Raw genomic sequence first — 18,155 nt, 5'->3', positions numbered from 1 at the left:
ATAGAGAGACTATTTATTTTAAGTTGAGAAGTAGATAAATAAACTTTTCAGGACCCACAATTCTTTTAGTTTCCTCGTAAACACTGCCAACTGACATAGTAGTGTTTTCTTTTACATTAGTTTCTGTTTGCCTGCTACTAGTTTGTCACCACTGGTAAATGCATTGAAACTTGCTGTTTTATTTTATGACTGATTAAGGCTTTTGCAGTAAATAATATTAAACAACATGCATGCACTAGCCAGTTTCTTATAGGAAAAAGAAATCCAGATGCTTGGCAAACTACAGATGTTTTACCTTTACAACATAATATCCCTAATGCATATACATATAACATAAATCATATTATTGTAATAAAAAGAGGTTTACTGTTACAGCCCAGAGATGTATGGGTTATTAAAATGGAGTGTGGTTTCTATGTTTATTGTATGGTACTTTTATTACAACTAAATACTGCCACCTGGTGTGCACAAATAAACAATGTCTCATTTTGCAGTTTAAGTTGGTGGGAGGGAGCTAGTTGTACAAGCTTTCTGTAATGCTGGCTGAAGTTGGGTGGTCTTAACCTGGACACAACCCATATAGACATTCAATAGGCATACTTCGTCTGTCCGTCTCTGTTGAGAAGGCCAGGACTGAATGGACGGGTGATGTGGTTTGAGGGAAAGAACTGCACACACACACACGTTACTTCTTCTGTATTCTTGTATAAAAATGTGTAACATTTAAAACAACCTAGTATAATGTAATGGGACGTGGTGTGTTAATGTGATTGCATCGCATGTATTTAATGTATGCATTTATTTACTTATTTAAAATGTATCTAATTACCATACCCGACTGCTTACCAGCAGTAAAAGTATTTTAATCTTGTTCTCTTTCCTGTCATAATGAATTGGTCATATACTGCAGAAAGTCATACATTAGTTTAACCCAACACCAGATTTTTTTTTTATTTCAATTGGTTCCCAAATAAAAGAAAAAAAACTACATAAGAAAGAGAGAGGGCAGTCTGTTTCAAATCTATCGGACAATGCGCAATAAGTGTGAAGACACATTTTAAATAAAGTTCGTATGGATTGAATGTGACTGTCCAACATGGCTGCTTCCGTGTTGTCTAGGGTTGTGAAATCGGGATTTGAATTTCTGCAAACCTCTTTTAGAATAACGTCTCAGGTAATACTTTAGTTTGGGTTTTGATATTAATCCAAAATGTTATACGTCTGTTTATTATATTATGTATTTGAACGGTGACTGTTTTAGTGTATGTGAAACACGAGTGGAAGAGTCCAGCCCAAGGACAGTACAGTTGTAGCATCTATTCTCGTTCATTACCATACAGAAAGAAACAGATTAAACGAAGATGGAGGCCTCAAACACATGCGAGTATACTGTACAGCAGGACTACCACAATGGGTCAACGTTTTATTTTCGGTAGTGGTCGTTTTAATCCAATTGTTTTGATAAGAGATAATATTAAAATTGATAGCACATAAAACCTCTCTCTCTCTCTCTCTCTCTCTCTCTCTCTCTCTCTCTCTCTCACTATATATATATATATATATATAGTGTAAGGGTTGAGGTCAATTCCAATTCATTTTAATCAATTGCAATGACAAGTCCTCATGTCTAGACTTCTTGTTATTTTAATTTTAGGCAGGGAATGTAGAGCAGGTGCGAGGTTATTACGTGAATTGGAGGATGCTTCGAGATGTCAAGAGAAGGCAAATGGCGTTTGAGTATGCCAACGACAGACTGCGGATGAACGCTATCAGAAAAAACACAATCCTTCCTAAAGAACTACAGGTGCTGACCAGGACCAAATTGTGGTTCATATTGCAACACTACTTAAATACCACATACACAGTATTTTTTTTCTGCTCTTTTAGAATAATATGTAAATAACAAATAATGTAGTTTGTTATCGGAGCAAAATGACATACACTCCACAATCACAGTTATTTCTGTATCTATTTCTACTTAATTTGGTAATGATGATTTGCACTTTAATAATTATTTATTATTTGTTGGGCATGAACTACTTTGCAGGAGATAGCCGACAAAGAAATTGCAGCCTTCCCACGAGACAGCTGCCCGGTACGAATCCGCAACAGATGTGTGATGACTTCACGGCCCCGTGGTGTGAAGCGAAGGTGGCGTCTTAGTCGTATAGTTTTTCGCCATCTTGCTGACCACAATCAGATGTCTGGGATCCAAAGAGCAATGTGGTAACTGTCAAGTGAATTAAATTCACCCAGTTCTGTGCTGGAGACACTCAAAGGTGACATACAAACCTGGGACTAAAGTGACTTTACAGTTTTTGTTTTTTATTTTTGTTTTGTTTCTTGATGGAAAACGATTCATTAAAATATGTGTAAAAAAAAAAAAAAAAACTTGGGCTTTGGTGCATTCATTTTAAAAAGGTGTATGGATATCGGGTAATGTATCACATTCCTTAGGATCTCTTAGAAAATAACATATTTACAGTTAAACATTTCATGGTCTTATAAGTGAATCATTGCACATAGTAGACCTGTAATCCACACTTGCTAGAACAGTGTTAATTGGGTCTAAGGCCACAACTGGAAGCCAGGACAGCACAAATTTGATGCTAAGAGTTTAAGGACAGAAATCTGCTGTGAAATCTGTTCTCTGTCATGGCCAAGGCAGTCATGAATTTTGAAACTGCTGCTTATTAATTATCTGAAATGTAGACGTGTATGATAAAAAAGAACCTGACAATCTAATGCCTACAAATTCTGGTACCCCGTTTTTACAGTTGGGTTTTTACTGGAGCAATCTGGTAAAATACTTTGCTCAAGGGTACAACAGCAGTGTCCCACCTGGGATATAACAGCCTGGACATTTGTGTAACTTTACATTGTAAATGATGGGGCTATATATTCTAAGAGATGTATCTTTTAAAAAAAAAATTTAAAAAAATAAATTGTTATACTAGGATTTTAGTAACATTTAAGCGTTTTCAATATGTATACATTATATCTGAAAGTACAAATTTCAAAATTTTAATAATGTTTTTTACCCACCTGGTAAAATATTTGTGCTTTTTTTCACACTTACCACTCCATATTCACTTGCTATAAACATAACTCTAATACGGCACAGCTTTGCACATGTTTCAATTGTCTATATTGTAAGCAAACTAAAAAAAGGTTTGCGTACTATACATACTGAATTACTGCTTCAACTGATCTCTATTCCCTAAAACATTTATACAGATACCAGTGAGAAAGTACTATTATTTATAAATAATTCAATAAAGTAAATACGTCTCTTTCTTTGTTACATGTGAAAGGTGATCCCCTCCTCAACATATCTTCATTGTGGAGTTCTGAACAATTTATAGCAGCACAATAGACAGGTATGTCAGAAAATATAAATGCTATAAAATGGAAAGAGAGCAGACATGTATAATTAATGTAACAGATTGATTTCTTAGAAAAACCCTCAAAGAAACTAGTCTACCTAGTTTTCATAGACTTGGTGCGTAAAATTAATTGTTGCCTCAAAAGGCATTATTTCTTACTTTCCGTAAAATTATTTCCTACTTTTCTGTAAAACAACGTAAATATGGTTTATATTTTGTGAGGCATAACATACTGCTAACCGTTAGAAAACAAATAATATGCAAAAAATAAATAGAAAAACAAGACCACTGTACATACCTGTAGCTGTGAAATGTCTTTGAAACAGTATACTGATACCCTAGATAAGATGGCCTCTCTAAACACACATCAAAATGAAGTCATGTCCTATCTAATCCTGAATATATCAATGAGCCAATTTCAGTACTGATATAAACTACATCAGGCAGCTTTACAATGGATTATGGGGAATGTAGTTCAAAATACTTCACTTTTAGCATATCTTTTCCAGATTTATGTTTAGCTGTGTAATACATTTCAAGCATTTCATGAAGATAATCTGCCAAAAATACTTTATTTAGATGCAACTACATATGTAGATTATATAGGTTCAGTTTGTACATCTGATGGCAGTCTTCTAGATATAAGTGGTGAAATAACGAACAGAAAAAAAGCAATACAATCGCCACATTAAGATATTGTATTTTCAGTATTAATCTGCTTTCTTTTTTTTCTCCAGATTGCTCAGTTGCAGAGTGATCTGGATGAGGTGAATGTGTTGCTGGAGAAGGCAGTAAGAAAACGCGTCCAGGATGTTCTGACAGCGGAGAAGAAGATGATTGAGAGGGAGATCGTCAGAAAGCAGCAGCAGCAGCAACAACATCAGTTACTGAAACAGAAGGATAGCGGGGATTCTGAGAAAACATTGCTGCCTTCAACATCCAGGGGATATGCTGTGAAAATAAATAACTATGGTATGCCTTTTTGCGAACTAATATTCATGCGGTCATTGGCTTGAGTAGGAAAACACAGACCCCTTTGGATTACTGTTCTCTTTGAAGATGTTTTTTCGGAGTAAAGCCAGTTTGGTTTCTGACATAGTTTTATTGTGCGCTTGTATGTATAGATGAACTTGTATTTATTCATTTTTATTTATTTATTTGTAATTTTGTTTAGGGTGGGACCAGTCTGATAAATTTGTAAAGATTTACATTACCCTTAATGGTGTACACAAGATCCCAGCAGATAATATTCAGACAAACTTCACTGAGAGGTAAGAACAGATCAATATAACATTTCATGAGGCAGGAGCCAAGCTTGCATAAAGGGGCTACTAAAATGAAGACAAAGTGTGACTTTAGCAACAGAATAGGGTTTTCCCCTTGACTACTCAGAGAACTGCCCTCGCTGAGGTGAGGCCGAGGCCGGGAAGCGAAGAACATCCCCCAAGGGGAAACTAAGGATAGAGGACGAACCAAGGTCTCCCTGGCTTACTGTGACGTCTAATTGAGAGAGGTCAGACTCGGCTGACACTCCGAGGCTGCATGGAGAGCCTCGCAAACTATGCAGGGAGAACAAAAGTGCTGGTAAAGGGAAGAAGAAATAAACACACAGAGTGCCAGGGGTCCCCCACTCCCGCCACCCCCCCCAGCTGTAAGAGCCACCTTCGATAAGTTGAGTCAGTGGCTAGCTGGAAAGTTGGGAGCAAGCTCTGTTGTCTGAAGGGGGTGACTGGCACGGGTGCAAATGAATTGATTTCAGTAGGAGAATGGAAAACGAAATGTAGTTAAAGTTTTTGGCAAGGAGTCCGCTCTGACCAGTGGGAACCTTCCTCTCGGAGGATGAGACAACATTGTCAGCCTCTAAGGTCGGGAAGTAATCTTCACTTGTCCCCAGAGGGGACCGTTACAGAGGTGACACAGCAAAGTGGAGGAGGAAGGGAGGATGGAGGAAACTGAAGAGCAAGACGAGAATTAGAAAGTTGACTACAGTCTAAATAGGGTGACTGATGGGTAATTAAAAGGTTTGACTGACAGATATTTTAGCGGGATGACACAAGGGAGGAGACCCAGCTCCAGCCCCCCAAAATACACTAAGGTTCTACTGATACCTAACTCAATTGATGCAAACCCTTTATTTTTCAAGTTCCAAAATAAAATACAAGACATTACCAGGGACCTGCCTTGCTTTGAGGGCCGACATCTCTAGCTGAGTCTGTAATTTCTAACTGAAGTACATACATTGTAGTCACCAGTCTGTAAGTTAATTCTGCCCTGCTGAATTACAATAATATGGTAATACTGTTCTCACAATAAAATGTTCCTGCTATGGAATTGGCTGTCAAGTTATTAAGTACTAAGTATGAAGCACTGTCAAAAACTATTGTACAAGAATTCACGTAAAAAAAAAAAAAATACAAAATATAAACAAATTATGCAAAACTGATTTGTGCTAAAGGACTGTTGCTTTTTTTCTTTGTTTTATGTTCTATATATATATAAGTATATATTGATCACTGCAGGTCATTCGAGGTTCTTGTCAAAGATCTAGAAGGAAAGCACTACCAAATGAATATCAACAACCTCCTGAGTACCATTGATGCCCAGGAAAGCTTTAGGAAGGTCAGTGGCGTAGTGCATTTGGGATTCCCTTATCAGGTTTCATTGCCATCTTCTTTTAATGGTATTTTCATTTTATTTTTGTTTGTTTTTTGTGTGGGTGAGCTAAAATCCTCTTACACTTGTGTATTTATTTATTTAATGTGTTACTGGGTTACTGCTTGTTGCCTTGTAAACTAGCATTTCTGCCAATATCGAGCTGGCAAATTATATTTGCTTTGAGGCAAAAAAAATAAATAAATGCAGCTCCAACTTTTTGTGCAGGTGAAAACAGACATGGTCTTGGTGATGTGTAAAAAGAAGACCCAGCAAAAATTGGACTTCTTGACTCAGGTGGAGAAAAAGATGAACGACAAGAAGCGAGTACTGGTGTACCGATGAGCTGTGTTCTGTCTGCCCTGTTCATTCTTTAGTCCATCCAGCTATTGCCAGAAGCCGTACCATCCTGTTTTTACCTTAAGCCCCTTTCACACTGGCACTCTTGGCTAACTGGGTCACAATCCCGCGTACGCGCATTGTGTACTTGCGTCTGTCATGAAGGGCAACCCTAACCCGCATGACACCAGGTCCTGCCCGGGTAGATCATACCAGTGTGAAAGGGGCTTTAGATTCTACATTTTAACATCGTGAAACATGTTACTTTTGTAACACGCCTTGCTGCTTTATGTAAACCTTCTATTCTGTATTTGACTCTGTAGTTGTGGTTATCCAAACTAAACACTGGTCTTGCCTGACTTATTTACAGTAAATCAGAAAGACCTGTTTTTCCGATTTCTTAGATTAGCACGATTGACTTTTGGGGAAATTGTGGTTAAAAGGCAGGTTGTAACCCGGAAGTAAAATGGAAACAGTACTGTGTTTGTAAAAACATGGTTTTCATATTCTGTATGAAAGATGTTACATGTTTAATTGAAAATGTACACGCAATAAGAAGGGAACTAAATTATTATTATTATTATTATTTATTTCTTAGCAGACGCCCTTATCCAGGGCGACTTACAATCGTAAGCAAATACATTTCAAGTGTTACAATACAAGTAATACAATAAGAGCAAGAAATACAATAACTTTTGTTCAAGCAAAGTACAAGTGTGACAAACCACAATTCAATAATACAGCAGATAATAGTGATAGTTACATCAGGATATGATTAAATAGTGATAGTTACATCAGGATATGATTAAATACAAAGTACTACAGGTTAAACACTTGGCAGATTACAGTATTCTGAAGTACAGGATTAAATGCAGTAAAATAGGGGGCAGATAAGAGCAAAATAAAGCACATTTACATGAAGGGTGATAGTGTCCCAGGATACAAACAGAGGAGTTCTACAGGTGCTGTTTGAAGAGGTGAGTCTTAAGGAGGCGCCGGAATGTGGTCAGGGATAGGTCACTGTTCAAGCTTTACACAGAAGAACGCCAGTCAGCTCAGTACAAGTATTCTACTGTAAAAGGTCGGTGATCCAGTATTTCTTTGAAACTGAACACTGAAAACCACATCTATATTTCAGTGTTGAATATAAACTGATGTTGATGCTGCTGGTATTCTTCCCCTCTAGAAAGCCCTCTTCTGACGCAGACACTGACCCCAATGACGGGCTCATGAACATTCTGAAGAAGATGTACGACGAAGGCAACGATGAGATGAAGAGAACCATCAACAAAGCCTGGACTGAATCTCGAGAGAAACAGAACAAAGTAGAAAATATGGATTTCTGAACCAGAAACAATACATATATAAATGTAGTGTTCCACACTATAGCAACACGGTGGATTCACTAGCCGTTTGTCTACTTGACTTAGATTCTTAAAAGGTTTACCTTCTCCTTGTAACACGGAAATGCCTACTTTTGTGAGGGCATATACAGGAGGTACATGTTAAATATTTGTCATGCAAATAACAGAAATGCAGTGCCTTTTGATACTCATCAACATTCTAAAGAATGCAAATATGAATAAAAAATAAAAAGAAATTCTTATTTGCAGGTCTTACTTGCAATAGACGGGATAGGAATTAAGGGATAGTGGTTATTTTTCAGCTATATAGCCTTCCTGGATATCCAAGAATGGAATTCTGCAATGATTACATACAGCATTCAACCTGGTTATCCTCCTTCACTTCCGGTTTTTGCCAGCAGGTGGCGGCATAGCCGCACCAAACAATTGGGGATATTTTGTTCAATTCCTGTGGATTTTCTTAGTCCTCTTGAAGTGGACTACGCTGCAATTGATCGATATGTTTTAATTCACATTTTGAATAGTAAAATATAGTGCATATCGTTTTGTTAGACACAGATTAGAAGGTTAACAGTAACAATATATATTCCAATGTTAGTGCTGATCAGGGTCTGTGAAACCAACCAAAAATCGTTAATCCCCGAAAATAACGAGAAACAAATTGTTGCAAAAAAAAAAATACAAAATAAAAACGTGGAAGTATTCTGTTAACACGATAAAGCGAATCGATCTAGGGTTATTATAGTTACTAGGCTGTAGTAGGCTGCAATTAAAAATAGCATAATATTACTTTGTGTATTAGCTTGATAATAGATAAGAGACGCCAGACATTCTTTTTTTTTAACTTTACTAATCAAAGATGACGTACACATATGACCAAGTTGTCAATATACAACCTCCATTGAAACTCACCTGTTATACAATAGCTTCTGCCGTTAGGTGTTAATTCAACAATGGGAGATGGGCCATTCATCATTCTGTTTAAAACTTCATTTGTTTATTTTGAGCAACGATTGTATCTGTTTAAATCGTTTTTTAACTTAGTGGTGTCATTAAGTCGCTGCCCTGTTTATTAGGAGTGTGTATCTGTCTCGTCTCAATGCTGCAATGATAGGTACAGTATTGCCTAATTTTCTTTGTATGCATAATGTAATTAAACAGATCTATGTGTTACTTAAAATTCAGAATAGCACACAAGGTAAGACTACTGCAAAAAAAAAAATGTAATAAAAATTGATAAAATCCAGCAGCTTTTAACCATCATAACAGACATATGACTTCCAATGATTAGGGTCAGCATATATTTCAATCCCTTTTTTTGAGATATTTAATACTGTATGTAGACAGACAAAACTTCCCCATTACGTGTTATCAGGAGATTGGTTTATGTTGTGGTTATTTTGTTAGTTTTTAAACATGATCGGTGCGTGTCTCGTTTTTTGTTGCCGAGAACGTTTATATTTCTGTATTTTTTATTTTTTATTAATACCACGTTTTTATGTATTTATTTATTGCCCTGCAAATAACCGGGTTAAATGTTTAAGTGCTTATCACAGTAAGCAGCTGAATGCATTGAGTTGAGTACAGTAACGTTTTTAGAGTATAATATTAATAGGCGTGCGGCCCCATGCAAGTTCTTCCAGACCAGACAGAGGCCTCTGTACTGGCAAGGAGTTGACACCGATTTCTACGGAGCTGTTGCCTTAGTAAGATATTTATTATTTATTTCTTAGCAGGCGCCCTTATCCAGGGCGACTTACGTTGTTAGAAAGTATCACAGTACAACGTATTACATTATAAAATATCACACTATAAGTTATCACATTATAAAATATCACGTCATCGTCTGTGCTTAGTGATTTACATTTCTTCCTGTATGTAGAAACAATTTAGGGTCGTGCAGCCTGGTATTGTGATGCAAAATCAATTACCAGTACCGGTCTGGAGCGTCATTAATCTCCAATATTGAAAGTGAACGTGAACAACCGGTGCAAGATTCAAGCCCATGGTCAGTCCTTACTAGAACGCACATTTGAATGGGGTGTTAGCAGGAAACACAACTTGCTTGTTAATAATCACACTTGGATTGAGATCTGAGCAAAGTCCTCTCCTTTATGGCTGTCCTGCTCAACAACGCCACACACCAACCTAATAAACAAAGAAGGCGAACAGAACTATCTTAAAAACAAGACTTTGAAGATCATATATCTTCAATGAGCCATTATAAATGATTGATACTAACTATAATGTATTTAACTAACCTGTTATTTAAAAATACAATAAAAAGCATGTGCATTTAAACCCTTAATGCCATCATTCCTTAGTGAACTGTAATGATGGAAGTTTGTTTGCTAGCTCTGCGTCTTTACACTTACAAAGATTTAAATTAAATATTAACACGCATTCAAGAAGAAAAACCTTTACCCTCTTATCAGTGTTATACTCTTAAGTTAAGATAGGGGGCATTAAACTATCATAAAAGTCGGTAAAACATATATATAACCACCACGCAGACTTACAATAAAAACAATGCATATATTTTACAGCTATTGATATCAGACTATAATAATACAAATAATAATATTTTGTTTACTGCCCCAGGGCTGATTTTTTATTTTATTTTATTTTTTGCTATAAATACAGATAAGTTGTTGTATCAGCTTTGTTAAATCCATAAGAACGTGAGTCAGTAATTTAAAATAGAATAAACGTTTACATTAAATTGTACACATTTTATTGAATGATAAAGTTAGATACAATTGTTACAATTCAAATCAAGCAATGAACTCACATATGCACATTACTATTTACATTGTTTATAAAACATAACCACCTAACACAATACTTACAAAAAAAGGAATATTCTTAAACACTTAAAACACTTTAAAGACAAGGTACGAAATGTCTGTGAAACAGAAGAGGCGTGAAAGCACGACATTAGAGATATGCATCGTTTTTTTTGTTGTAGCATGTTTTACCGCTACAGTCACAGGATGTCTTTGTGATGCGTGTATTCAGTGGGATAGAGAGTGGAGATGTGTGATGATTCGTGTTTTTGTTTAAAACGCTTTTTGATGTTTACTGTTGTGTATTTAAAACAAATATATAGTATCATGATGTAGGTTACAGTAGGTTATTTAAAATATAATAGTAAAAATAAGGAGACAAAGTGTTTCGGCGGCTTTAAAAACTAATCTCCTCCCCCAGGCTGAAAGTCCTCCCCCACATTGACGTCACACAATACTTTGAATAAATGCTTGAGGGATTCCCTGCCCCGGCATGTACTGAATGGAAAACTGCTCCTCTTGGTTGAGCAGCACGTGTTATTATAAACTAAGGAACTTTATTGCACAAGGACGTTCTGTTTGGAGTTAATTGAATGGATTCAGCGTGTTTCTCCCACTCTCAGCGCATTGCCTGCCATATCATGAGCCCGGACTTATTTAAAGCCAGCACAGAGAGGACAGAAGTTGTCCAGACGGCAAAACCGAGCCGAAGTAAATCAGAACTGGTCCGCCCTGAACTGGCTCAGATCGTGACTGATTCAAAGACGGGGAGATGTTACTGCAAAGGGAAACTGATGGGAAAGGTAGCTTGTCTTCCACCATACATGTTGTAGCATTTGTCTTGACAAAAATGTACATTGATATGTGTTTTGTTTTGTTTTGTTTTGTTTCTGCTGGAAATGTGGAGACTTGCGAATGGATTGGGATTGGGAGTGGTGGTAGACCATGTTGGTGTGGTCGGTCAACATTTTTGCCATTCAACACACATTTTGCATTTCTCTTTCCGGAAGTTCCAATATTACAGCAAGGACATTCTGGGTGTCCTACTTGTTAGTATTACGTCTATAATAATGTGTTTACACTAAACCATTTATTAGACTGTTTGGGGGGGATTTTTGAATTGTCGTAGCTGGTTGTCTATTTATTGTGAAAGACGTTAAATGGTACGGCATACGGCAGGATCGGCAGTTCAAACTCAGCTTATTAATTGCTGTTACCAAAACCCTACGCTATTGAATTGTGTAAAACTAGGCAGACTGAAGATAAATTTTATCGAATGGATTTATAGTTGGACAGAATAACTCGTTGATACTTTTGTATTAAGTGTGTGTTCTGCTTTTTTTCATTAAAGTCTAAAAAATAATGCCTTCAGATTGTCAACATTGTATTTGTAGTAGTATAATACAATAAACAACTTGTTCTATAGCTACCTTACTTGTGTGAAGATTAATATCGTACTGCCTGCCAATTGCCACGTTGTATAAAACCATGACACGCGTTGTTCACTAAAATACTTAATATCGTCTGGTCAGGTCGTGAAGATTAGTCTTAGTTATGGCTATTTTAAGTTTATTAACTAATGGTTAGAGTAACACCTGCACGGGAGAGTTTTATGCTACAGTTTCCCCTAGTAAATGTAGAACGTAGCGTTATGTTTGGTTGATTGGGGGAGGGGGGTGTGATTTAAGCTCTATCCAGTGATACTAGTTGGACACAGTACTACAGCAGCTGGATTTGTGTTGCTCCAGACCTATAAATGGGGGTTGTATTTCAATCTTGAAGTTTTGAAAGTGGGTGTCGGTTCCACCATTCGTTACTGTTCTGTGTATACAGTAGTGTTGGCAAATTAGTCATTATATAACTTAACTAATACCATATAAGATGTTTTAATCAGCTGCCAACAAAATATTGGTGCTTCTTGGAGTACTTTTTTCCTGATCCTTTGCAGACTATTCAGTAACATCCTACTTTGTGGATCATGTGCAGGGAATTGGAATGCCTTTTCATTTTGAGCTAATTTGCTTTGCTTTCTTCATTTAGGGTGGCTTTGCACGCTGCTATGAAATGACAGATATGGCCAGCAACAAGATGTATGCTGTGAAAGTAATACCACAGAGCAGAGTGGCAAAACCACACCAGAGAGAGAAGGTAAGAAAGTCCCCAGATTCTCTTCTGTCCTGTGGGGACAAAACATTTCCTCCTCCTAATGTGTGTTTTTTTTTCTCCAACATATCTACTAACCCTAATGAACCTCGGTGCATTTCTTGTACTTTCCACTGTGGCTTAAAGTATGTAAACTGTGTAGTGGTGTGTTGTGTGTGTGTGTGTGGTGTGTTTTTTTTTTTTTTTTTTTTTTTTTTTAAAACCATAACCTGCTGAACATACCAACTGGTACATTTTTATATCTCCTTTTTGTTTGAGGTGTGGGTGGGGTGATCCTGGTTTAAGTAACTGTATGAGAGGTACTCTGTCTTGTACTGTGGTTTTTAGTTTTATAGTGTGTCCTGTATTTGAAATGACAGTCATGTGTTCTGTGTTTTGTTTTCAGATCACAAATGAGATTGAACTCCACAAAACACTTCACCACAGGCATGTAGTCAAGTTTTCTCATCACTTCGAAGATCGTGACAACATCTACATTTTCCTGGAGCTTTGCAGTAGAAAGGTGAGCGCAGTGTTTAATTCAGTTGGTATACAAGAACTGTTTGTGTGGTGTATTTTTTTCTTTAGCACTCAACTAAATTTCCTTTCTTTCAGTCACTTGCACATATATGGAAGGCACGACACACGTTAACGGATCCAGAAGTGAGATACTACCTCAGACAGATCATATCGGGATTGAAATACCTTCATAACAGAGGGATTCTTCACAGGGACCTCAAACTAGGTGCAGATCTCATTGTTTTACTTAAGATGGAGTTAATGGATGTATACATGTTTGTGTCCGTATGCTGTGTAAAATATATATGCACATCTTTCGAAGCTGACTTGCAGAAAGTGACCCCTTACCTAAAATACAAATATTGTCTTATTTTAGTTTTTATTTATGATTGAATGTTTAGTTATGGATGCACATGACTCCTATGCACTTGTCTTATAATGCTTTCTTCTCTTCAGGTAACTTTTTTATAAATGAGAACATGGAGTTGAAGGTGGGAGACTTCGGATTAGCTGCCAAGCTGGAGCCTGCAGAACAAAGAAAAAAGTATGTTTGTTGTGGATTCTTTTTTTAAATATGTGTTGTGTTTTTTTTATCACCACAAACCCATATTTTTTTGTTAACCTGAGCATGTTTTTTAACAGAACGATATGTGGCACTCCCAATTATCTTGCACCAGAAGTACTGAACAGGCAAGGGCATGGACCCGAGTCAGATGTGTGGTCACTGGGCTGTGTCATGTAAGTACGAGTAAAACCTTGCCTTTCCTTGCAAATAAGACGGTGCTATGTAACCGTATAGAAAAGGGATTGGAAAATTGAGTGGTAAACTGCAGCTCCTCTTTGTGCAAGGTGAACTAAATAAATTAGTAAATGTGTTAACCACAAGCTTCCTGTAAATCTTTCCGATGAGGTCATACCAGCAAATGTTGGTTAAGTCAACTATATAACATGCGCTTCTAAGTTCTCAATTGAGAACTAAACTAACAAACTGCTTGTTAAAACTAACTAGAAATGTAATATTCCCTTACGTTTGATTTGCAGGTACACGCTGATGTGTGGGAACCCACCTTTCGAGACGTCGGACCTGAAGGAGACGTACCGGTGCATAAAGGAGGTGGAATACGTGTTGCCACACTTCCTCTCCCTTCCTGCTCAAAAGCTGATCACAGGGATCCTGAAGCGAAACCCTTCCGATAGACTGACACTAGATGAAATCCTCAGCCATGAGTTCTTTACAAAGGTGAAAATTACATTCCAGGCCTGTCATCAAGGAGCGGCTTAGAAATGTGATGCCAAATTAGACTTTTGCAAACTTCCTGATCAGTCCTCATTGTGAAATCTTTCAAACGCTAAACAAAGAACAAAAGCTAACCAAACTGTCTGTCTTCTCTGATTCTCCCACAGGGCTTTACCCCAGACAAACTGCCTCCAAGTAGCTGTGTGATGATACCTGAGCTTAACCCTCCAAGTCCTGCCAAGAAGTTTTTCTCCAAGGTGGCTAAGAGCCTCTTTGGCAAAAAAAAATCCAAAAGTAACTACATTTTAATATGAACTACTAGTTTTAAATATTTATTACTATAGTACCAAAAGCGCTAATAGTACCTGAGCCTTTTCCAGTTGCTGACATCACTTAAGATTAGAAGGTAGTTTTAGTTGGCCTAATGCTGCATCCCAATACTCTGTTACTTTAAGGGTTTTCATCTCTCTCTCTCTCTCTCTCTCTCTCTCTCTCTCTCTCTCCTCTTTACAGACACTTGTTGCTCGTTTCCCTCTTTCGACATGTTTAAATAACTGGCCCATTCTATTCCAGCTGAGAAAAGCCCTAGTGAGGAGCGGGATGACATCTCAAAGCTGGTGACTGGCATTGTCAAGACCTCCATCAGCCGACAGATGAGCTACAAGACTGTAGAAGGAAATGAGGTACAAGCTTTGTTCCCAGACCAGAATCTGAACTTTTGATATTAAAATAGATCTTGATGCATTTGCTTCAGCTTTCTTTATTCAGTCTTTCTGTTCCAACAGGCAACATCTCCCAATGGTCAGCTTGCTAGCTCCAGCCCAAGTCCTCTGGACACCCAGGCTGAGGAAGAGTCTAGAAAATCTGTATCTCACTCCTTCAAAGGCACTATGGCCAGCAGCAGTGATGGTGAGTAGTCTCATTCTTGGTGATCAATGTAATCTGCAGTACAGTCGATATGTAGCTAAAAAGTGCTGGATTGGTGGTTTCAGCCCCAACATAGGTTCACTAGATGTCCATTTTATACAAGGATTCTTCATTAACTAGAGAAGGAATGTGTCTCATTCCTAGTGGTATCCTGGGCTAGAAATGGTATTGTAGTAGCAATACCTTTTTTAGAAGATGTTTTAGATAGCAATGGGATCAATGAACTGGCATTGAGTGCAGGCCGCTTTCTGCCAAATACACAAGTGAAGCTTCCTGACAAAAGCCTTTTTAAATAAATGTGTTTCTTCTTCTCAGCTTGTGACGATGGCGTCACTGCAACTGCTGTGGCTGAATCAGCAATCAAAGTCCTAAAGAACTGCTTGTCTTCAATGCCTTCAGGTAATTTGCCTTAATTTCACATTGCCTTTATTTACATATTCTCTAGTGGCGCTATATGACAGTTGCTATTGAGCCTCAGTAAGGCTTGTGTGGTGTAATAAAAACAAACTAATTGCTTAATTTTTTTCCCCCAGCATCCTGGAACCCCCCATGCCTGCCCAAGCCCAATCCATTTGTGTGGGTCACCAAATGGGTGGATTATTCAAACAAGTATGGGTTTGGCTACCAGCTGTCCAATCAAAATATTGGGGTCCTGTTTAATGAAGGGACACACTTGAGTCTCTGTGATCAGCGCAGGTGAGTGGAAGACGCTTTGAATTTACTAGCCTTCTGGGCAATGATTGCCACAGCCTTGCTTTAAATAATTCCTGTTGCTTATTTCTTTCTTTGCAGAATGGTCCACTACTACTTGACAAACAGTAAACACTTTACCTTCCCTGCCACTGCTGTCCCAGAGCAGCTGCGCAGCCAGATGCATATTGTAGAGTATGTTGCTAACTACATGGAGCAGAACCTGATGGAGGTAAGTTAAACTTTGAATTATTCTGATATCATCTTGAGCACTGTCTCGGGTAGGCTAAAGTAACTTCTTACCGCACAGTGTGTTAGGGTTGATAAATACAAAGCTATTGGGAGTTCTAAAAAGTTATTCTTAAATGAGTACAGTAACCCAGAAGAGACATGGTTCTGACTGCACAAAGTGTTCAGCTTTTGATGTGTGGGTTGTTGTTTTTTTTTTTTTTTTTTTCTTGCAGGGCGGTGACATCCAGTGTCGGGAAGACAAGTTGTCGTCTTCCCTGCTGCTGCTTCAGTGGGTCAAAACTGACCATGCTTTGGTGATGCTCTTCAGCAACGGAACGCTACAGGTGGGGATTTTGGATACAAAATTTAGAGGGAAGGGATTTGTGCAACGTGAACAGTGTTTTGTTTGTTTTGCAAATTGTAGTATCTTGCATTCTTTAGTCTATGTGGAGTACATAAATACATAATTGATTCTGTTTATGACATACCTATAGTATAGACACCATGCCAAAGTGTAAACCAAGGTCAAATTCTCATTAGCCTTTTTTTTTTTTTTTTTTTTAGGTCAACTTCTACACTGACCACACCAAGATCATTCTGTGCAAGTCTGAAGACTCCTACCTCCTCACCTACATCAGCAAAGACCGGGTGTCCTTCACTTACAAGCTGAGCACACTGGCGGAGCACGGCTGCTCCTTGGAGCTGCGGCACCGGCTTAAATATGTCCTGCAGCTGCTGCAGCACAAAGCTGATGCATAATGAGGAGGTGAGGAAAGGACTGCACATGGATTCCCTCAAACCTCAGGGGGGGCCATGGTCATCTGCATTGCTGCTTCTGGGGAGCAAATAATGTGACTCCTTTACTGAGATGTCTCAATTTCTACGGCTAGTGTCTGGCCTCTTTTGGACTATGGTGGACAGAAACTGAATTTTTTTTTTTTCCGGGAGCGGGGGAGGGCAGAGTAAACCTTTTAATTGACTGCAATATCACCACTCCCTCTTTTACACATGCGCACAACTTGTTTCTCACCCCTGAGCCTTTTTACCGAAGGCGTACACCAAGAGCTATTACCTGGCTGAGCAGGCTCGGTCAGGATGGACGTGTAGGTTCAAAATTTAAGTTTATGTGTGGAAATCACTTGCCTTTTTAAGCTATTTGAAAAGGAGAATGAAAACCTTCAGAGTCACTACTGGCACACAACTATATATGGGAAGGGAATAAAATTGTGGTTTTAGATTTGCACTGTAGTGCTGTTTATTTTTGAAGATTCTTGTGTCACTAAATGCAGTTCTTATTTGGCAATTGTATAGCTGCCACAGTTTTTTTGATAACTGTAGAAACCAAAAGTAGGTAATTCCTTTTTAAAAATATAATATTTAAAAGCTGACAAGGGTTGAAGGATGAGCCTGTGGTCTGTGCTCTGGCTTGATCAAACTATACAAGTGAATGTAAAAGTGCCTTTAGTCTGGCATGTGCAATTACTTGATTTTTTTTTGCATATTTTGCAATGGAAACTCAACAGAATGTCTGTCTGGGGATGGGGCGGGGGAGAGAAGGAGAAGTATTTCACAGCATAAATTGGCCAGTGGCAAATTCTGGCCCTTTTTTTGTTTTGTTTTTTTCAAAGGATTTTAGGCCTCTGAATTTGGACAAGGGGTATTTTCCTTTTATTTAAATGACACTTCTGCAACTGTTGATTGATTTGGTAATCTATATCCATCTCAAATCAGTCATGTTCTGTTCTTGTCCCTGTGCAGACTGTGACCTTTCAACCCGAAGTGTTGATACATTTCCAAGAGTGTATTTCCTATAATGTTAGGAAGGTTGGACAAAGGGACAATCTTTTCTTTCATGCCATTTGATGTCGTGTGTGTGTAGGTT

At 38.0% G+C, this 18,155-nt stretch overlaps 3 protein-coding genes across 3 annotated transcripts; all 3 read left to right on the top strand.

The window, feature by feature from the left end:
- The first annotated feature begins 1,048 nt into the window (after positions 1-1,048).
- Positions 1,049-2,392, top strand: LOC131735636 (small ribosomal subunit protein uS14m-like). The gene is made up of 3 exons (XM_059021706.1): positions 1,049-1,174; positions 1,655-1,804; positions 2,048-2,392. Exons 1-3 carry the CDS (start codon positions 1,097-1,099, stop codon positions 2,228-2,230), a joined length of 411 nt encoding a protein of 136 aa, XP_058877689.1. The 5' UTR covers positions 1,049-1,096; the 3' UTR covers positions 2,231-2,392.
- Positions 2,393-3,847: 1,455 nt separating this feature from the next.
- LOC131735635 (calcyclin-binding protein-like) lies at positions 3,848-8,029 on the top strand. The gene is made up of 6 exons (XM_059021705.1): positions 3,848-3,856; positions 4,124-4,358; positions 4,561-4,657; positions 5,906-6,005; positions 6,267-6,365; positions 7,568-8,029. Exons 1-6 carry the CDS (start codon positions 3,848-3,850, stop codon positions 7,721-7,723), a joined length of 696 nt encoding a protein of 231 aa, XP_058877688.1. The 3' UTR covers positions 7,724-8,029.
- A 2,993-nt stretch (positions 8,030-11,022) lies between these two features.
- On the top strand, positions 11,023-17,894 carry LOC117403664 (serine/threonine-protein kinase PLK3-like). The gene is made up of 15 exons (XM_034005942.3): positions 11,023-11,330; positions 12,568-12,675; positions 13,076-13,192; positions 13,285-13,414; positions 13,645-13,732; positions 13,831-13,926; positions 14,230-14,428; positions 14,593-14,719; positions 14,999-15,108; positions 15,211-15,334; positions 15,668-15,751; positions 15,886-16,048; positions 16,145-16,274; positions 16,507-16,617; positions 16,838-17,894. The coding sequence occupies exons 1-15, from the start codon at positions 11,121-11,123 to the stop codon at positions 17,030-17,032; spliced, it is 1,992 nt and encodes a 663-aa protein (XP_033861833.1). The 5' UTR covers positions 11,023-11,120; the 3' UTR covers positions 17,033-17,894.
- The last annotated feature ends 261 nt before the right edge of the window (positions 17,895-18,155 follow it).

The sequence above is a fragment of the Acipenser ruthenus genome, unplaced genomic scaffold (assembly GCF_902713425.1).
Source record: "Acipenser ruthenus unplaced genomic scaffold, fAciRut3.2 maternal haplotype, whole genome shotgun sequence".
Lineage (NCBI taxonomy): Eukaryota > Metazoa > Chordata > Actinopteri > Acipenseriformes > Acipenseridae > Acipenser > Acipenser ruthenus.
This window is presented reverse-complemented; position numbering and strand designations above follow the sequence as displayed.